The sequence below is a fragment of the Salvelinus fontinalis genome, chromosome 21 (genome assembly GCF_029448725.1).
Source record: "Salvelinus fontinalis isolate EN_2023a chromosome 21, ASM2944872v1, whole genome shotgun sequence".
NCBI classification, from domain to species: Eukaryota; Metazoa; Chordata; class Actinopteri; order Salmoniformes; family Salmonidae; genus Salvelinus; species Salvelinus fontinalis.
The window spans coordinates 29,218,931-29,241,391 of NC_074685.1; the positions used below are offsets into that span (position 1 = coordinate 29,218,931).

General features: G+C 41.9%; 1 protein-coding gene across 1 annotated transcript in view; it reads left to right on the forward strand.

The window, feature by feature from the left end:
• Positions 1–17,426, forward strand: part of LOC129818587 (anthrax toxin receptor 1-like) — a 30,946-nt gene extending 13,520 nt beyond the window's left edge. The window contains exons 8-19 of the mRNA XM_055874632.1: positions 372–440; positions 544–624; positions 1,050–1,110; positions 1,541–1,639; positions 4,679–4,748; positions 5,445–5,523; positions 5,723–5,818; positions 5,969–6,010; positions 8,439–8,534; positions 8,663–8,830; positions 11,250–11,330; positions 15,886–17,426. Of these exons, the coding sequence (XP_055730607.1) occupies positions 372–440; positions 544–624; positions 1,050–1,110; positions 1,541–1,639; positions 4,679–4,748; positions 5,445–5,523; positions 5,723–5,818; positions 5,969–6,010; positions 8,439–8,534; positions 8,663–8,830; positions 11,250–11,330; positions 15,886–16,251 (1,308 nt within the window). The 3' untranslated portion in view covers positions 16,252–17,426. The remainder of the gene's footprint in view (positions 1–371; positions 441–543; positions 625–1,049; positions 1,111–1,540; positions 1,640–4,678; positions 4,749–5,444; positions 5,524–5,722; positions 5,819–5,968; positions 6,011–8,438; positions 8,535–8,662; positions 8,831–11,249; positions 11,331–15,885) is intronic.
• The last annotated feature ends 5,035 nt before the right edge of the window (positions 17,427–22,461 follow it).

The window sequence follows — 22,461 nt, forward strand, 5'->3', positions numbered from 1 at the left end:
GTAGCGTAAGGCAGCTCAATGTACATGTATACAGCCCCTGGACAGGACGTTAGTCTGCCACAGGGCCTTACCCCAAATCGATCTCCTTAATGTTGAGTGCCAATCTAACCACCAGGCCACTGAGTTGGTTGCACAAACTAAGAAGGATAGACAGAAACCCATCTGTCTTGCAAGCCTTCCATAGATGCTTCATAAAATCCATCCTCATCCTTTACGGATACACCTTTATACATTATATTATATATATTTAATATATATTATACATGCATTGTATTGTTTTTCGAAGTATCTGACGCCACAAATTAAGTTCTCTCTACGTTGGTCAATATAAAGTTATAAAAGAGCTTTCATGTCTATTTGCGTGTCACTAGGCCGGCCGATCACGTCAACTGGGTGCCTCTGTCTACTGCGTGGGAGTAAAAGACTTTAATGAGACCCAGGTGAGCCACATGTTTCTATTGTGAGCAGGGGATTTAGCAGTTGGCTAGTCTCACATTATTGTTGTTACACTGTTATTAAATAAAGCGTCTTCTCCCTCCCCAGCTTTGGACAATAGCCGACAGTAAGGACCATGTCTTCCCTGTAAATGATGGCTTTGAGGCACTGCAAGGAGTCATTGATTCAGTAAGTAGGGCAACGATGTTAGGGGCTGGTAGAATGATGTAAACATCTGTTCACTATTGTAAGGTATAGTTTCAACATGGTTGAAAGTATACCAAGGCATACATACTTTCAACAAATCTAACTCTAACAGATTTACAGTTTGTGCTGTTCACCGCTGTCTCCATTATCCACATTCTTCTCTCTCTCTCTCTCTCTCTCTCTCTCTCTCTCTCTCTCTCTCTCTCTCTCTCTCTCTCTCTCTCTCTCTCTCTCTCTCTCTCTCTCTCTCTCTCTCTCTCTCTCTCTCTCTCTCTCTCTCTCTCTCTCTCTCTCTCTCTCTCTCTCTCTCTCTCTCTCTCTCTCTCTCTCTCTCTCTCTCTCTCTCTCTCTCTCTCTCTCTCTCTCTCTCTCTCTCTCTCTCTCTCTCTCTCTCTCTCTCTCTCAAGATCCTGAAGAGATCGTGCATTGAGATATTGGCAGCAGAGCCCTCTAGTATCTGTGCAGGAGGTGAGTGGTGTATTGGAGTGGGTTTTATAATGGGCTCCAGCTGCATGACACTATCACTTGTTTATTGATAAGCTGACGACACGGATCAATCCACTATGTGTTTCTACTGTGTCTAATGACACAGCAAGGGGGAAACGGATTGACTTAAATATGTGTTTGACTCTGTGTAAATGAAAAGTGCCAGCTGAAGATAAATAGGCATGGTTAAAACGTTACATCCTCTCTGGATCAGCCTAGCCTGCATTTGGCCTGAATATTGTCCGATTTCAGATAATCACAGATCATTATGGATAATTGGGGAGCTTTTGGCCTCAGAAAATAAGGGCTTGAAAATATTATTATCAACTGTAATTCCTCTTTACCAATGTTATCAAGGTGATCAAATGCCATTGATGATTCTCCCTGTTTTCTCCCATTCATCCTGTCTTAGAGTCCTTCCAGGTGGTAGTGAAAGGAAATGGTTTCTCACATGCTCGTGAGGTGGGGAAGGTCCTTTGTAGCTTCCGCATCAATGACACTCTCACTTTGAGTAAGTGGAAGTTACGGTACCTACAATTTCCGACCATTAACCCTAATGAATCCCATCAGCAACACCCCTGTTTTTAATGAGCAGGAAACAATCTCTAACTTTCACACAGGATTCTAGGTGCAGGGTAATGAGGCTTAGAAAGACATCTATTTCAGCAATGCCACAGTGAGTTGGCTGTTATTGACTGTGTCCTCAGGCTGTGTGAGAAAAAGGCAAAGAGAAAGGATTTCAACCATCCTGAATGAAAGAGCTTAAAGGAATGAGCCTGAAAGAATACTCATTAGTTCAAGCAGGCACCAGTTGGCCTAGCTAGCAAATTATTTTCTGAGAACCATATTTTTCATGGAGCTTGGTGAGAGCCTGGTTGTCCTATGGTTATTTTGCATACAACCTTCCCACAACTTTCTGGGAATGATGCAGGATAGTGGCTTGGCGTTGGAACATTCTCACCACATTTAGTAATTAAGGAATTTTGTTATTTTCTTGGTAATTCATTACTTTACCAGAATGTTTACTTGGGAGTTGAAACATGGTTACATGTCATTTCAATTTTGGTAATGTTCTAGGAACGTTTTCCAACTGGTTTAACATTGGGAATGTTCTCAAATAGTTTAGAGAATGTTAAGAAACATCATTCTTCTGTGGGAATTTCAGTACTTCAGCATCACGTTTCCTACAGGTTTCCTCATAGTTCAATTTAAGACGTTCTCAAATTGTTTCGAGAACGTTAAAACGTTCTATAAAAACCCAAGATACCTTGAGTAAAGTTCAGAGAATGTTCTAAGAATGTTATGCAGTCCATTCTCAGCATCAACAAAACTCTCTATCCTCTATCTTGTTAAGTGAGTTCAGGTGTGCTGGCCGCACCCACTAATTGGCCACACCTGATCTTAATGAGTGTTTGTTTCCTATGAAATTAGGTCTGTTTGAATAGACTAAAATGAACAGCTTTGTATGTGTCAAAGAATGGCATGCTAGCTCCATCCTGGTTCCGCAGTGGACTAATTCTATAGCTAGAGAACAGAAGATTATAGGGTTGAATCTCACTGATGCTGTGTCACAATAAAAAAAAAACATGTTTTTGCATGATTAATACCTAAGGAAATGTATTTCTATGTGTCTATTTCCATGTGTTCTATCTGTGCTTAGTTTAAAAAGTTAACCCAAAATAAGGTAGCAGTATTATTAAAAGTAAGAGCGTTAATTAAACCTCCCATGAAAACTTTAAAGGAACCAGAGTAAAACGTTCTCTGAACCTTGGGCCAATGTAGAGCAGCCAAATCCCACAAGGTGGCCTACACATGACAAAAAATGTGACTTTCGGCCAAGAAAGGACTTCTTTGCAACTGTGGTACAAACCTTTTGATGCAAGACCCTCACTGGCAGCAAATTACAACTAATGGAGTCTGCAGCAGTGCACAAACAGATCTGAGTTAGCGATGTAATGTGGTTTCTTTGTTCCTTTGCATTCATCCACAACTAATATAGCACATCTGCTGTAGGCTGGGTGCCTCTGGGGATCATTGGGGATCAAGCCAGGTAAAAGGTTCTCTGAAGCTTCAAGAGCCAGCATTTATTTCCTGTAGAATGTTCTAATTTCCAATAGATCAAGGTCTTGCAATCACATCCTTTGATAAGCAATCTTAAGTGTAGAGAGCAGTCCAATTCTTACACTGAAGTCTAATTTCTGCATTCTTCCCTCAGGCAGTAGGGGAAATCGGGATATGTTTGCCTTGGCCACAAGCAAGAGCAGCCTGGTCTCATATTATTGTGTATGTAAATCCGAGACACCCATTTAGTATGATACTGTATGTTACATTTCCTATGGTAACTAGTAATTTGTGGATGTCCATCATCCATTTAGTATGATATGTTACGAATTACAATTCATATATGTAACGAATTTGCAAAAAGTACAATATGTTATGAATTTACAAAACGTTAAATAATGTTACGAATTTGCAAAATGTATGATATGTTACGAATTCTACTTTGGTTTGCTAACGTTAGCTAGCTGGCTAACATTAGCTAGGCTAGGGATTAGGGTTAATGTTAGGAGCTATGGGAAGGGTTAGCTAAAAGGGTTAAGGTTAGGGTTAGCTAACATGCTTAGTAGTTGCAAAGTAGCTAAAAAGTAGTAAGTAGTTGAAAAGTTACTAATTGGCTGAAATGCTAAAGTTGTCTGTGATGAGATTCAAACATGCAAACTTTGGGTTGCTAGACCCATGGTTGCTAGACCCAGCCAACCAACCACCCTCCTTTCATTTTTGCCTTAAGCAACCTTCTGCCTTATGTACTGTAGCCAGACCAAACGTAACATATCATACTCATTTCAGTGTCCCGGATATACATTTACTATGTACACCTAGTGTATGAGACCAGGCTGTGAAAAGGGGGTTAGCATGCCTACTGTTCTTACAAATCCTAATGATTTTTGGTCTGTCCACACACACACACACACACACACACACACACACACACACACACACACACACACACACACACACACACACACACACACACACACACACACACACACACACACACACACACACACACACACACACACCTCACTTTCCTTCAGCTGGTTTAATACTTAAGGCTTCTCAGAGGTACGGAGGGAATGTGGATCTCCTGACATTCTGTCAGCCAGGCTAAATAAACCACACTCACGCTGAAGGATTTCAGTTGATTTAAGGTCTAGAAAGACAATAACAAAGCAAGGAATTTTCACAATTTGTCTCAATGTATTTCTATTTGAACTATATTCTTTGAAACAATCTTTGAACTACAACTCGTTGAAATTATGCTAATTTAACTATGATAATTACGTTAATACTACAGTTTGTAAATGAACTAGCTCCAGTACTCTATTCTGCTTGTTTTTATTTTTATTTCCATGCACCTCTTGCTGGATGCATAGCTATAGGATTTCTAGTCTGGGGGATTATCTATATACAGGTGACTTGTCTACTGTATACAGTATTAGGTATTCATATACACACATAATCCAAAGTGTTCTCTTCTATAATCCCATAGTGAAAAGGCCATTGGTAGTGAGAGACACCTACCTTCTGTGCCCAGCTCCCGTATTGGAAGAAGAAGGGACGTAAGTGACTCTTTAACTCTCACATCCCCACTGCTTTAATTGAGGCACGTCAAACCCAACTCATGAAATGCAACCCATCTCTCTTGGTCTCAAGTCAATACAGTATTTTCTCAGAAAAGCAGCTATCCTTGGTCTCTGGAATGAAAAGAGGGATGTGTTGATTAGAGGAAAACAAATAAACAGTGTAGGTAATTATACCCTCCCTCACCTCTCACTTCCTCTCACCTCCTCCATCCCATCTCACCTCCCCATCCCCTCTCTCCCTCCTTCTCATCTCCCTATCCCTTCTCTCTCACCTATCCCTCTCTCTCTCACCTCTCCCGCTCCCTCCCTCCCCATACCCTCTCTCACCTCTCCCTCCTCATCTCCCTATCCCCTCTCTCTCACCTCTCCATCTCCCTCCCTCTCACCTCCCCATCCTCTCTTTCACCTCTCCCTCCCTCCCGCTCACCTCCCCTATCCCCTCTCCCCTCCTCCCTCCTCTCCATACCCTCTCTCACCTCTCCCTCACCTCCCCATCTCACCTCTCTCACCTCTCCATCTCCCTCACTCTCACCTCCCCATCACCTCCTCCATCCCCTCTCTCTCACCTCTCCCCTCACTCTCACCTCCCCATCCTCTCTTTCACCTCTCCCTGCTTCCCGCTCACCTCCACTATCCCCTCTCACTTCTCCCCTCCCCTCTCACCTCCCTCAGGGAAGCTACCCTCCACGTCAGTATGAACAATGGCCTGAGTTTCATATCTAGCTCTGTCACCATCACCACAGTCAGCTGTGTAAGTACCAACCCTTCTCCAACTCTCTACACAGGAAAATCTCTCAACCATGGCTACATGTAGTATTGTGCTTCTAATGGAATGGTTTATTTGAGTACTTTACTCTTCTGTATCTATTCCTAGGAGGTGACAGAGCTTGTGTTCAAGCAGAGTAAGTACACCCGGTTCAAACCTTATTTCTTCTCTCTGCCTCCCCTAGTCTGATGGGACGTTCTTGGCCATAGCTCTGCTCATCCTGCTGCTCCTGCTGACGCTGGCTCTGCTCTGGTGGTTCTGGCCTCTCTGCTGCACAGTGGTAACATCTCTCTCATTATCAACCTCTCACATTCAAAACCATTTCCTGTACCCAAGCAGAGACTCTGCCATGTATGCATGTGTCAATAGGATAATCATTAACTCCTGTGGAAAATAATATTAGGATTCCGTGTCTTTTCCATCTTTGCAGATCATCCATGAGCCTCCATCTCCAGTAATGGAGGACAGCTCAGTGAGTAAAGCTTTTTTTTCTTATTTACTCTATCTAGGCCCGTGCCTCCTGTAGAGTTGAAACTAGAGGTCGACCGATTAATCGGAATGGCCGATTTAATTAGGGCCAATTTCAAGTTTTCATAACAATCGGAAATCAGTAATTTTGGATGCCGATTTTGACGAATATTTTTTTTTTTACACCTTTATTTAACTAGGCTAGTCAGTTAAGGACACATTCTTATTTTCAATGACAGCCTAGGAACGGTGGGTTAACTGCCTTGTTCAGAGGCAGAACGACAGATTTTTACCTTGTCAGCTCAGGGATTCAATCTTGCAACCTTACGGTTAACTAGTCCAACGCTCTAACCACCTGCCTCACGAGGAGCCCGCCCGAATGCAGTAAGAAGCCAAGGTAAGTTGCTAGCTAGCATTAAACCGATCTTATAAAAAACAATCAATCAATCAATCATAATCACTAGTTATAACTACACATGGTTGATGATAATACTAGTTTATCTAGCGTGTCCTGCGTTGCATATAATCGATGCAGTGCGCATTCGCGAAAAAGGACTGTCGTTGCTCCAACGTGTACCTAACCATAAACATCAATGCCTTTCTTAAAATCAATACACAGAAGTATATATTTTTAAACCTGCATATTTAGCTAAAATAAATCCAGGTTAGCAGGCAATATTAACCAGGTGAAATTGTGTCACTTCTCTTGCGTTCATTGCACGCAGAGTCAGGGTATATGCAACAGTTTGGGCCGCCTGGCTCATTGCGAACTAATTTGCCAGAATTTTACGTAATTATGACATGACATTTAAGGTTGTGCAATGTCACAGGAATATTTAGACTGATGGATGCCACCCGTTAGATAAAATACGGAACGGTTCTGTATTTCACTGAAAGAAAAAAAAAATTGTTTTCGAGATGATAGTTTCCGGATTCGACCATATTAATGACCTAAGGCTCATATTTCTGTGTGTTATTATGTTATAATTAAGTCTATGATTTGATAGAGCAGTCTGACTGAGCGATGGTGGGCACCAGCAGGCTCGTAAGCATTCATTCAAACAGCACTTTCGTGCGTTTTGCCAGCATCTCTGCTGTTTATGAATTCAAGCCTATCAACTCCCGAGATTAGGCTGGTGTAACCGATGTGAAATGGCTAGCTAGTTAGCGGGGTGCGCGCTAATAGCGTTTCAAACGGCACTCGCTCTGAGACTTGGAGTAGTTGTTCCCCTTGCTCTGCATGTGTAACGCTGCTTCGAGGGTGGCTGTTTTCGATGTGTTCCTGGTTCGAGCCCAGGTAGCGACGAGGAGAGGGATGAAAGCTATACTGTTACACTGGCAATACTAAAGTGCCTATAAGAACATCCAATAGTCAAAGGTATATGAAATACAAATTGTATAGAGAGAAATAGTCCTATAATTCCTATAATAACTACAACCTAAAACTTCTTACCTGGGAATATTGAAGACTCATGTTAAAAGGAACCACCAGCTTTCATTCTGAGCAAGGAACTTAAACGTTAGCTTTCTTACATGGCACATATTGCACTTTTACTTTCTTCTCCAAAACTTTGTTTTTGCATTATTTACACCAAATTAAACATGTTTCATTATTTATTTGAGGCTAAATTGATTTTATTGATGTATTATATTAAGTTAAAATAAGTGTTCATTCAGTATTGTTGTAATTTTCATTATTACAAATCCTTTTTTCCCTTCTTTTTTAAAATAAATCGGCCGATTAATCGGTATCGGCTTTTTTTGGCCCTCCAATAATCGGTATCGGTATCGGCGTTGAAAAATCATAATCGGTCGACCTCTAGTTGAAACACCACTATCGTACCATAAAATCAGACTCTCTGTGTCTCTCTCTGTCTCCTGTTGTCTGATCTGAAAACAGCTGGCAGCCTCTGCCTCAAAGAGCTCTGAGAACCTGTAGAAGCATAATAGGGATTAGACTGAGTTATTGACTCACAGCTGAAATCTTCCATTTTGACCCGACACAAGTTCCACTCAATGGTGCTGGATGCAGCCAGGACCAGACTGGGCAAATTGTCTGATCTTGTTTTTAAAAAAAATAAAAAATTCTGTCCGGTAAACTGGATAGCAGCCCAGCTCTTTAGGTAGAGAGGAGTTTAGTTATGCTACAAGTTGAGTTACAACTATTTTCAGGCTCTCAGACATGGTTGGAGCTTCTAACAGGGTGCCTCCCTGGCCACACCACACAGGGATGCCATGCTACCTATTTCTTTGTGAGACTTGGTTGAACGTGATCAGGACATCAAGTTTAGCATGATGCCTGCCTTACTTGTTTGGAACAATACCACTGGTATTGTGGACTTGAACTGGCTGAAGGGAATGGTAGGCATCTGATATTATGAACATTTTAGGGCAAAGCTACCATCTGAGGGATCTATTTTCCCCCTTGTTAGGATGAGGATGAGGACGGGTGTCCCAAGAAGAGGTGGCCCACTGTGGATGCCTCCTACTACGGTGGCCGAGGTGTGGGTGGCATCAAGAGAATGGAGGTGAGAAAGACATTCACTGACTGTTTTACTCGGCCTGGTGTGCCCTTTATCCAACTACGGCTCAGACCTGGTCATTATATTACCCTTCCCCTGACACTGACTGTCTGCTGTTGCTTGTCCTTGCTCAGGTCCGCTGGGGTGACAAGGGCTCCACTGAGGAGGGGGCCAAACTGGAGAAAGCCAAGAATGCCCGTGTCAGGATGCCAGAGCAGGAGTTTGACATGCCACCAACACACACTTTCAACAATGGCATTCACAAACCTATCAGTCCCCAGAAATGGTACTCTCCTATAAAGGTATTGTATCCAGCTAGCATATTTGGTTCCTTGGAAGTTGTGTGAAGCTATGTTAATTATAGGTAATAAAAGAATGTTCTGAGAACATGTTTCAATAAGACTTCTAATAACACTGCTAGCTTAGGTTAACTGTTTTGAACTCCAAGCACAGATCGGACACACGGACATGTATTTGCTTAAGCATTAATTATGCAAACACATCCCTTTTTATTGTGGCACACCCTCAGTGAGATTCAAACCCATGATCTTCTGTTCTCTATCCATGGAATTAGCCCACTGCACCACCGGGATGGAGCTAAAATCTCATGTTTTTTTTTACACATACAAAGCTTTTCATTTTAGTCTATTCAAACAGACCCCATTTCAAAGGAAACAAGACTCATTAAGATCTGGTGTGGCTAATTAGTGGGCGCGGCCAACACACCTGAACACGCTTAACAAAAGATATAGGTTAGTGAGAGTTTTGTTGACGCTGAGGACGGAATGTATATGTTTTAAAATAACATTCTTAGAATGTTCTTTGAATGTTAATGTTTTCTAGAACGTTGTTTCTTAATGTTCTTGAAACAATTTGAGAACATTACTTTAAATAGAACCATGAGGAAACCTGTAGGAAATTCCCACCTAAGAAATGTATAGTTCTCAGAACATTATGCATCAGCTGGGTATCCTGCACAATTCCCAGAACTTTGTGGGAAGGTTGCATGCAAAATAATCATAGGATAACCACACTCTCACCAAGCTTGAAGAAACATATAGTTCTTAGAATGTTATGTGCTAGCTGGGACAGTAGTAGTCTGGTGGTAGTCCTGTACTTAGGAGGTCAACATTTCCTTGGTACACCATAAAAGGTACACTTTATAGTTGAGTAGGGGAATAACAACAAAGGTGCAGTATCTTTCAATTGAAATAAAATTCAATCATATGCACTTCATCTTAAACATTACACGGTTTACCATACAAGGTTGAGTTTTGGGGAATTGAGTGAGACAAAAGCAAGAACACAATTGCAGTACCTTCCACTCACATACAATCATATGCACTCTAAATTGAATGGAAAACATTGTTAGTAAACTTCTACCATTGTGGTCCTCTGTAGCTCAGTTGGTAGAGCATGGCATTTGCAGCACCAGGATTGTGGGTTGGATTTCCCACTCCCAAATAAATGTATGCACGCATGACTAAGTCTCTTTGGATAAAAGCATCTGCTAAATGGCATTTATTCTTATTATACAGTGCCTTCGGTAAGCATTCAGACCTCTTCCCCTTTTCCACATTTTGTTACGTCACAGCCTTATTCTAAAATGGATTAAACTTTTTTTTTTTTTTTTGCAATCTACACACAATACCCCTTAATGACAAAGCGAAACAGGCTTTTAGACATTTTTACACAAGTGAACTCAATCTAGTTTCTACAACTTGATTGGAGTCCACCTGTGGTAAATTCAATTGATTGGGCATGATTTGGAAAGGCACACACCTGTCTATATAAGGTCCCACAGTTGACAGTGCATATCAGAGCAAAAACCAAGTCATGAGAATTGTCCATAGAGCTCCGAGACAGAATTGTGTCCAGGCACAGATATGGAGAAGGGTACCAAAACATTTCTGCAGCATTGAAGGTCCCCAAGAACACAGTGGCCTCCATCATTCTTAAATGGAAGAAGTTTGGAACCACCAAGACTCTTTCTAGAGCTAGCCGCCTGGCCAAACTGAGCAATCGGGGGAGAAGGGCCTTGGTCAGGGAGGTGACCAAGAACCCGATGGTCACTCTGACAGAGCTCTAGAGTTCATCTGTGGAGATGGGAGAACTTTCGAGAAGGATAACCATCTCTGCAGCACTCCACCAATCAGGCCTTTATGGTAGAGTGGCCAGACGAAGAGAAAGAGAAATTAAAGAGAAATCCACAAACTCAATTCAGAATTGACTCCAACCCCCACCAAAGCCCAATCTATGATGAACACACTTCTTAATTAGTTGCAGCCTTCCTGTAGTGTCATTGTTTCCAGGAAGTTTGCTTCAAAACATCTCAGTCAGCTGGATGAGTGGTTATATGAACCAGACATGAACTGAGCTGACCTCAGGAAGATGAGATCTGCAGAGCAGAGGGAAGCTGGTGCTAGTCCCAACACAATACATTCCTTGCCCTTTATCTCTACTTACTCTCCTCACTGACTATTATGTCATGGAGCATAGCTTTCGATATTCAAACAGCACCAGACAGTCAGCCAGCCAGACACACACAGATAGTTGTTAGACTGATCAAAAGACCTGTATACTGGCATATACAGAATATAAACAAACCAGAGCGGAGTAAAGCATCTGACAGGCATACAGGCGGGCAATATTGTTATTACCATATTGTCATCTACTATGTAACATTCTTCTCTTTCATTTATTGTGCCCATCTCTGTTCAGGGCAAGCTGGATGCTCTGTGGGTGTTTCTGAGGAAAGGCTATGATAGGGTGTCTCTGATGAGACCCTATCCTGGAGACAAGGTAAGACACAAAAAACAAACGGCATAGAGAAAGACACGTCCCACACTTGCTACCAGCTGTCACTGCACTGTACGGGATGATACGAGGATATGCAGAGTCATGGAAGGCACTTTTAGCAACTCAATAAGAAAGCCAGTGTGTGACTGAGGCTTACATGTAGGTCAGAGAAGGATAGCTTCCAGGGGCTTTTCCTTCAGAGCTCTACTAAGGGATGGCAAGGCCCACTGGCCCAGCACTTCATTATTCTGTTATGTAAGTAAAGTATAAAAAAATGCAATCAGATGAAACAGTTTAGGAGGCAGAGACCACACCATGTAATGCCTAGGCCCCCTCCGTTGCAAATCCTCAACAGAAAGAACTCAAACCCCTGGAAAATTGTGGGAAAGAAGGAGGTCTGGAGCCAAGACCACAGTCAGAGGAGCAAAGCAGACAGAATGGAAAATAGAGAGGGGGAGGCTTTAGTACCATCTTTCTTTTTTATTCTCTTTCTGCACTTGACATTTTTTTTGCAATGGTTCTCCCAGCAGTTTCTTCAAACTTTTTTTCTCCATCAAAACTATTCCACCAGGCAGCTGAGGAGAGTGGGAATTTTGATGAACTCCTTACAAACTCATCACGTTGGCAGTTTTGGAAGCCAATTAAAGATTTTAAATGCCTTCAATGCCCATTTCTTCATTAAATCATCTGCCCTGGACAAATGCTTTTAAAACACTTCCAGCCAGGCAGTAAATAACCCACTAGAAAGGTTGCAGCTGATTGTAATAATAACGGTGTACAGACAGAGCGGCTGTGAGGAAGGCATAACGTATCCTGGCATATACAGGCTGAAGAAGCTGAGGTGCTAATATTGCGCCAACCTGAAGGAATGTGTTTAAATCTGCTGAAGCCATTAAGGACAGATGACTAGTCACTACCCACATCCCCACCTTCCCGTAACTCAAGCCTAGCTGGGAGTTTTGTTTTTATATGGCCTCAATGACAGCTGTGGATAGGAGGATAGGGCGAACCATCCACACAATTCCCTCTTCCCATCTTTCATAAGCTGTTGCTACCTCAGTAAATCTCCTTGTTTTTTTTGACTGAACTGGACATTTACAGCCAAACAAAAGACAAGATGGAGTCAGCATAATATTCAGAAAGGAAAACAATGAAGAAGATAATGAGAGATTGGTCATACTAATTAGAATATGTTCAAAGATTCATCCACCCAGGACACATACATTAACATTGAGGAATATACATTGTCAGTAACAGGCCTCATTAGGATATGTGTTGATGATAATGTATCCCCGATAACAATCCGGACATACCCCAACCAAATGGAGATATCCGTACCAGGCTAGAGCCCGTACTGCAGCATTCAATGTCAGCAGAATGAACCCCGATGACTCCATGGTGCGTGACATGTACAAGGCAAGCATGTACGAGCTCCGCAAATCGATTAGGGACGCAAAAAGTTAATACAGACTCAAACTTCAATTGATGTTTGGACAACTCAGACTCTCAACGCATCTGGCAAGGACTACAGACCATCGCGGACTACAAAGGCAAATCCAGCTGTGTGGTATCCACCGAAGCCTCCCTCCCAGACGAGCTCAACACATTCTATGCTCGCTTCGAGGCAGACAATACCGAGCCATCCAGGAGGACTCTCGCTGCTCCGGACGACCAGGTGCTTTCGCTCTCCGAGGCTGATGTGAGGGAAAACTCTCAAAAGAGTGAACACCTAGATGGCATCCCTGGCTGCTTCTTCAGAGTGTGTGCTGACCAGCTGGCATACGTCTTCTCTGACATCTTCAACCTGTCCCTCTTCCAGGCTGTAGTCTCCACCTGCTTCAAGGTGCCCAAGGAAAACTAAGTGACATGCCCAAATGACTATCGCCCCCATCGCACTCACTCCATCATGAAGTGCTTCGAGAGGCTGGTCGTGGCCCACATCAATGCCAGCATGCCAGGCACACTGGACCCACTCCAATTTGCCTACTGCTCCAACAGATCCCCGGAAGATGCCATTTCCATTTCTAATCACATGGATGTTACACATCTGGACAAGAGGAACCCTTATGTGAGAATGCTCTTCCTTGACTACAGTTCAGCATTCAACACTATTGTTCCCTCCAAGCTCAGAGCCCTGGGTCTGGACACCACCCTCTGCAACTGGATCCTGGACTTCCCGATAGGCAGACCAGACCACAGGTTGTGACGATTGGCAACAACACCTTCTCCACACTGACTCTTAACACAGGGGCCCCCCAGGGGTGTGTCCTCAGCCCTCTACTGTACTCCCTGTTAGAGGTTATCATTGATCCACCTGTACCCGAATACCCGAGACACGATCCGGGACCTGCGTGGGTTCGGATCCAGAATTCTAAATAATGTCACAGGTCTGGGTCGGATCTGATATGATTGTCACATTTCTTGGGGTAGGTGTAATTTTAACTGACTTGTTCAAAAGTTTGGGGTCACTTAGAAATGTCCTTGTTTTTGAAAGAAAAGCTAATTTTTTGTCCATCAAAATAACAGAAATACAGTGTAGACGTTGTTAATGTTGTAAATGACTATTGCAGCTGGAAACAGCATAATAAGACACAGCCCCATGTCACAAGGATCTGTACACAATTCCTGGAAGCTGAAAATGTCCCAGTTCTTCCATGGCCTGCATACTCACCAGACATGTCACCCATTGAGCATGTTTGGGATGCTCTGGATCGACGTGTACAATTAACAGCCTGATCAACTCTATGCGAAGGAGATATGTCGCGCTGTCTGAGGAAAATGTTGGTTACACCAGATACTGACTGGTTTTCTGATCCATGGCCCTACTTATTTTTTTAAAGGTATCTGTGACTAACAGTTGCATATCTGTATTCCCAGCCATGTGAAATTCATAGATTAGTGCTTAAGGAATTTATTTAAATTTGCTAATTTCCTTATATGAACTGTAGCTCAGTAAAATTGTTAATTGTTGCATGTTGCATTTATATTTTTGTTCAGCTCATCTCCGTTCCACAATGACAGTGTAGAAGTAATACCATAACCTGTCCAATAGATGGCAAGGTGTAGGCCTGTTCAAAGCACAAACAAATATGGATTATGTGATCTTAATATTGTGGTATCTGGATCAGAATGATCTTATCGGATCCTTTTCTGAAAAACTTTGTCAAAATCAATCAGATTGTATGGCAAAAAAAGGAGATTACAGAATCTAGGTCATTCTGATACAGATTAAATGTTTTTAAAAATTGGGCCCAAGTTGCACATCTTATGTTTCTGCATTTATTTGACACTACTCAATATAATAACTGACTGGATACATTTACCCTACATGACCAAAAGCATGTGGACTCCTGCTCGTCGAACATCTCATTCCAAAATGATGAGCATTAATATAAAGTTAGTCCCCCCTTTGCTACTATAACAGCCTCCACTCTTCTGTCAAGGCTTTCCACTAGATGTTGGAACATTGCTGCGGGGACTTGCTTCCATTCAGCCACGAGAGCATTAGTGAGGTCGGGCACTGATGTTGAGCAATAAGGCTTGGCTCTCAAACAGCGTTCCAATTCATCCCAAAGGTGTTCGATGGGGTTGAGGTCAGGGCTCGGTGCAGGCCAGTCAAGTTCTTCCACACCAATCTTGACAAACCATTTCTGTATGGATCTCGATTTGTGCACCATGAAAAAAAGCCCCAAACCATTATTCCTCCTCCACCAAACTTTACAGTTGGCACTATGCATTCGGTCAGGTAGCTTCCTGGAATCTGCCAAACCTAGATTCGTCTGTTGGACTGCCAGATGGTGACGTGTGAGTCATCACTCCACTGCTCCAGAGTCCAATGGCGACAAGCTTTACACCACTCCAGCCGATGCTTGGCATTGCGTATGGTGAGGTTATGCTTGTGTGCGGCTGCTCGGCCATGGAAACCCATTTCATGAAGCTCCCGTTTAACAGTTCTCGTGCTGAAGTTGCTTTTGTTTCCACTTCACAATAACAGCACTCACAGTTGTCCGGGGCAGCTCTTGCAGGGCAGAAATTTGATGAACTGACTTGCTGGGAAGGTGGCATCCTATGACGGTGCCATGTTGAAAGTCACTGAGCTCTTCAGTAAGGCTATTGTACTGCCAATGTTTGTCTATTGAGATTGCATGGCTGTGTTCTTGATTTTATACACTTTTCAGCAACGGGTGTGGCTGAAATAGTCGAGTCCACAAAGGGGGAGACAGTATACGGCAGTAAATTTAACGTAATGAAGCTTTAATTATCAGAATAAAGAACGTTTTTAAGCCTTACCATTTTAGTTACATTTGAAATATCTCGGTTGTAGTGCCTTTCACCTTTCTAAATCCACCCTTTCTGTGGGTTCAATATTGTCCTGATTTTATGCATCAAAGCTATATTAATCACTGCCTTTAGAATTTTGAAAAAGACAAAAACAACATTTAATCCTGATTCAACTGGAAGTTCAGAATGTCATTTTTTTAGTTTTGAAAGACCACATTTTTTAAGACTGCCTCTTATTGCTCTCTTCCCTGTTTTATCCCTCTCTCCTAATTTACAGGGCAGGTGCATTAGCTTCACCCGGGTGAAATCCTACCCTGCTCCTCGTTATCCAATCTACCACCAGCCCTCCACACCAATCTACAGTCTGCCTCACACCTACAGTCACGCTTCCTCACATGACACCCTCTCCCACATGCCCCCCTCTCCCACCTCCACTCTTCCACCCTTGCCATCCACCCCCCCTCCGTCCTGCATCACCCCCCCTCCAAACCAAGCTCTGCCCCCAACTTCTGTAAGTCCTCCCCTACCTGTTGCTCCACCCAACCCTCCACCTGCTTTTTCTCCGACCCCTCAGGCCCCACCCTCATGCAGAGCCCCTCCCCCTTCCCGCCCTCCCCCACACCCATCTGACCAATTTCTCTGAGGAAAAAGGAAGGAAGGCCAATGCATCTGTTAAAGAACTGAGCAGCAAGGACCCTAAGGGCCCCTGAAAATATCCCAAATACTGTGCCTTTCTCTTCTCCACCAATCCAAACCACTATCAACAGATTGACAGGCAGGACAGCAAGCCCAGCTCTACTTCACTCAACGGTTCAGAGAGAAGCTGAGCAATTGATCTGTAAAACAAAGTTCCATTAGATGTTCCATGTTCTCTATTCTAACTGATCAGGAAGTTGTGTCATTTTTTTTTACTGTAAGACTCACGAGACTACAGTGAAGTTAATGCCAACTCTTTACTGCTTTGCTTAAATCAATGGAAGCAGAATATTTACATCTTTAGCAGAAGTGATAAACAAAGTATATCATAAGTTAAAAGATCAATGGCTCAGCTTTTAACTCTGTCTTTTATGTGTTATATAGGTACATCTTACATGCTGATTGATACAAACCTATGTGTATTATGGATGAATCACTGAATGAATGAATGCATTTTTTAAATAAATCAATCAATAAGTATATTGCAAGGAATGACAAACATGTCAGACACATTAGCAATGAGGAAAACCTCTGACTGGGGAAGAACGGATTACTTTGTTTGTTTGTTTACACAGAAATCATGTGACAAGTTTTTAAAGCCAAAGGAATGAAAAGCATGTCCTGTGGACTGTTAAATGCACAATATGTGATTTCAACAGCCGGATCCTGCTACTTTGAACCTTTTACATTGTTACAAAAAACACTAACAACCTTAGATATTGGGTTATGGCAGTTGTACGGAGCTCATACGGCACTACTGTAATATATGTCATTAATTCAAATTACCATTGTAAATCACCAAATCTGACAGATTATGCCTTTAAAATCAGCATGGCTGACCTACCATTGGCCAAATCAGGGACCAGCCAGAGCACACTCACCTTTTGACGTGACCTTTGGCTGTTGTTAAATGGGGAATTTTGTTGTGTAACCATTCCTACAGTAGTACTAGGAATGAGGATCTCTGTGAATCCACTAGGGTCTAATTCCATTTCCAATCCAGATAAGTGTGTATTGAATATGTGCTTACTGAGTACCTCCAATTAATGTATAGAATGTGCAGACTGCATCCAAAACCAGCCAGTCCTTTTTCAGATTGTAATAAAATATTGAATTTCAGAACACAGAGTGCCTGTTATGTCATTCATTATCACTGATAAGCTTCACCTATATCCTAGAACTAACCAAAATGACATAGTGTATTAGAGCAGAGTAGACAGATAAAGTTCAGGAAAAGTAAGGACGCTGTAGGCTATTTCACGCGGAGTACTTAACGTCAAACAGAATGCGTCTCAGAGGAAATAGCTCGACATGAATAATGCATTGAGAAGACCGTACTGGGTTTGAGGTGAGACTGATAAATCAGTAAATAGCCCCTGTACAATGAGCTTTGTGTGTTTGTAATATCATTTTAGATGAACTCTCATGTTATCTCCCACTGCTCTCCCAGTTCATCTTCCCTGGCCCAGATAGACACACAAGAGGTGCGTTCAGTACAACAAAACAGAAATGGTACTGTACTGAGCGACCAGTTGAAAAACTGTGTGATTATGGTGGCTTAGAGGGATAATGTGTATGGTGTGTGCTGCACAAGTTTTGAAATTTCAAATGGTCACATCCATACGGATCAGGCCATACCCACCAAACAGAAGCAAGCATACTTTAAAAAGGCTGTTGAAGAACGGTAAGCACCGTTTGAAAGTGATTTTCCTTTAACTTTCTACCTGGGCTTTGCCCCTTTCATATTTATTTTGATCCTGACAAACTCCCCAGTCCCTGCCGATGACAAGCATATCCATAACATGATGCTGCCACCACAATATTTTAAAATAGAGAGGGCTTCACTTTGTGTTTTGTTGCATTTGATTTGACCAAAACCTGTAGTGTTTAATTTAGAATGGATAACAGAATGGATCATTTGGAGTGGAATTTTTAACACAGGCTCCTTCTTTTCACTTTATCATACAGGCCAGTAATGTGGAGTGAATGCAATGTTTTTGATCCCTTTGTATTTATGTATTGTGGTGGCAGCATCATGTTATGGGTATGCTTGTCACTGGCAGATACTGAAGTGTGTGTTAAAATCTAAAGAAATATGAAAGGAGAACAAAGCCCAGGAAAAAAGTTAAAAGGAAAGCCTTCCTCTTCTGAAAATCGAACACTGGGATAGTTTTATTTTTGAGCGTGGCAATTACATAAATTTGAATGCCAAAGACACACTAGAATGGCTTTCCAAGGGGTATTGAGTGTTCGAATGGTCCAGTCTCAGTCCTGACTTAAATCAGCTTAAAAATCAGAAACAAGGTTTGAATATTGTTGTCCATCAATGATTCCCATCCAAATTTACTGAGCTTCAGCAATTTTGACACCCAAAAATGTATATACCGTATGTTGTACAAGGTTGGTAGAATCTTATTCAAAATGATTCACTGCTGTAATGGCTGCCAAAGGTGCTGCCAAATATCCAATCGATACATCCTCATTTTGTATTATGTTAGGATTTTTTTTTTTTAATCTCGATTTTTTTTCATTCGTTTATGTTGATCGATAGGAATAAAAATGTAATATAATCCATTTTATGATCACATTTTGAGGCAGCAACATGTGAAGACTGTGCAAGGGGTGTGTAGACTTTCATTAGCGACTGTACTGTATATCTTTAATACCTCTGGATATATCCACCATCTGCCAAGACCCGGTGCAGTGTTCCTGCCAGCACAGAGACGATACACCTGCTCTAAAAGATTCATGCCCCAAGCTACCTATGCTTAGAACACTTCCTGGATGCTGACCAAGTCATTTGCTTGAGATTAGCCTTAAGGAGTTAACAGTGGCTAATAGAAAATGCTTATCCAAATTTTTCCCAGACATGCCACTATGCAAATCTTATTAGTAACCCTAACATGTAATCCATATTGCTTTAGTCCTCAACTGGCAGCTTCATTAAATAGTACCCGCAAAACACCAGTCTCAATGTCAACAGTGAAGAGGCGACTCCGGGATGATGGCCTTCTAGGCAGAGTTGTAAAGAAAAAGCCATATCTCAGACTGGCCAATAAAAAGAAAAGAATAAGATGGGCAAAAGAACACAGACACTGGACAGAGGAACTCTGCCTAGAAGGCCAGCATCCCAGAGTCGCCTCGTCATTCACTGTTGACGTTGAGACTGGTGTTTTGCAGGTACTATTTAATGAAGCTGCTAGTTGAGGACTTGTGAGGCATGTGTTTCTCAAACTAGACACTCTAATGTACTTGTCCTCTTGCTCAGTTGTGCACCAGGGCCTCCCACTCTTTCTATTCTGGTTAGAGCCAGTTTGCGCTGTTCTGTGAAGGGAGAAGTACACAGCGTTGTACGAGATCTTCAGTTTGTTGGCAATTTCTCGCATGGAATAGCCTTCATTTCTCAGAACAACATTTTTAGCCTGTAATCGAACCCACAAATGCTGATGCTCCAGATACTCAACTAGTCTAAAAAAGGCGAGTTTTATTGCTTCTTTAATCAGAACAACAGTTTTCAGCTGTGCTAACATAATTGCAAAAGGGTTTTCTAATGATCAATTAGCTAATCCAAGTTTATAATTTTAAAAGGCTAACACAACGTGCGATTGGAACACAGGAGTGATGGTTGCTGATAATGGGCTTCTGTACGCCTATGTAGATATTCCAATAAAAAAAGCAGCCATTTCCAGCTACAATAGTCATTTACAACATTAACAATGTCTACACTGTATTTCTGATCAATTTGATGTTATTTTAATGGACAGAGCATGTGTGTGTGTGTGTGTGTATATACATACAGTTGATACAGTCGGAAGTTCACCTACACTTAGGTTGGAGTCATTAGAACTAGTCTTTCAACCATTCCACAAATTTCTTGTTAACAAACTATAGTCTTAGTAGATGTCCTAACCGATTTGCCAAGTCATTTTCCCAACAATTGTTAACAGACAGATTATTTCACTTATAATTCACTGTATCACAAATCCAGTGGGTCAGAAGTTTACATACAAGTTGACTGTGCCTTTAAACAGCTTGGAAAATTCCAGAACATGATGTCATGGCTTTAGAAGCTTCTGATTGACTCAAATTATGTAAATTAGCCTATTGGACCTGTGGATGTATTTCAAGGTCTACCTTCAAACTCAGTGCCTCTTTGCTTGACATCGTGGGAAAATCAAAAGAAATCAGCCAGGACCTCAGAAAAAAAATTGTAGACCTCCACAAGTCTGGTTCATCCTTGGGGGCAATTTCCAAATGCCTGAAGGTACCACGTTCATCTGTACAAACAATAGTACGCAAGTATAAACACCATGGGACCACGCAGCCGTCATACCGCTCAGGAAGGAAACGCGTTGTCTCCTAGAGATGAACGTATTTTGGTGCAAAAAGTGCAAATCAATCCCAGAACAACAGCAAAGGACCTTGAAGATGCTGGAGGAAACGGGTACAAACGTATCTATATCCACAGTAAAACGAGTCCTATATCGACATAAAGGCTGAAAGGCTGCTCAGCAAGGAAGAAGCCACTGTTCCAAAACCACCATAAAAAAGCCAGACTACGGTTTGCAACTGCACATGGGGACAAAGATTGTACATTTTAGAGAAATGTCCGCTGGTCTGATGAAACAAAAATAGAACTGTTTGGTCATAATGACCATTGTTATGTTTTGGAGGAAAAAGGGGGAGTCTGCAAGCCGAAGAACACCATCCCAAACGTGAAGCACGTGGGGTGGCAGCATCATGTTGTGGGGGTGCTTTGCTGCAGGAGAGACTGGTGCACTTCACAAAATAGATGGCATCATGAGGAAGGACAATTATGTGGATATATTGAAGCAACATCTCAAGACATCAGTCAGGAAGTTAAAGCTTGCTCGCAAATGGGTCTTCCAAATGGACAATGACCCCAAGCATACTTCTAAAGTTGTGGCAAAACGGCTTAAGGACAACAAAGTCAACTTATTCGAGTGGCCATCACAAAGCATTGACCTCAATCCTATAGAATATTTGTGGGCAGAACTGAAAAAGCGTGTGCGAGGCCTACAAACCTGATTCAGTTACACCAGCTCCGTCAGGAGGAATGGGCCAAAATTCACCAAACTTATTGTGTGAAGCTTGTGGAAGGCTACCCGAAACATTTGACCGAAGTTAAACAATTTAAAGGCAATGCTGCCAAATACCAATTGAGTGTATGTAAACATCTGACCCACGGGGAAAAGTGATGAAATAAATAAAAGCTGGAATAAATCCTTCTCTGTACTATTATTCTGATATTTGACATTCTTAAAATAAAGTGGTGACCCTAACTGACCTAAGACAGGGAATTTTTACTAGATTTAATTCAGTAAATTGTGAAAAACTGAGTTTAAATGTATTTGGCCAAGGTGTATGTAAACTTCCGACTTCAACTGTACAGCTGGTCTACTGCTACATGTGAGCCCCAATTGTCATAAAAATGTGTAATTCCACATGTCAGACCCAATTTATACACAGGTCTACACCTGTACTTCAGGTCCAAATTACACACGGTACCTAAAGTCTGCACCTGTGCTTGAACCCAATTAGTCAACTAAGCCTGGCCTAAGCCTGAATACTCAAACTGTAAACCAAGTCTACCCTGCACCTCAAGTACAAACCAGGTCTACACCGTTGACTGAGTCCCAATACTAATATAACCCAGATCTACACCTGCATATCTCAGCCCAAATACCCATAAAAACCAGGTGTACACCTGTGGCTACGTCCCAGTACTCTGATAAACCAGGTCTACCCTTGTGAAAGAGACACTAAACAAACCTATTGACATTACATATTTAAGTTATATTACACTAATTGAGTGTATGTGTCTACATATGGCCAATTCTCCCTGAAATAACAAAATATGACATTTACAATTAAAATCATTGATTTAAACATGTGTAAAGGCTAATGGATAATGGTAAAGTCATCTTGATCATGTATATCCATTACCCAACTCAACTTCATTTAAAAAAATAATAATAATCTGCTATGAATTTCGAGCCACTATATTTTCCCATTGGTCACAAATATGACAGCTAAGATATTTTCATATACCACGAGCATCAGGGATGTAATGTATCAAAAATGAAGGCACATATGTAAACTAGACCCTTTAAAAATGACAGGTACAAAGACAATA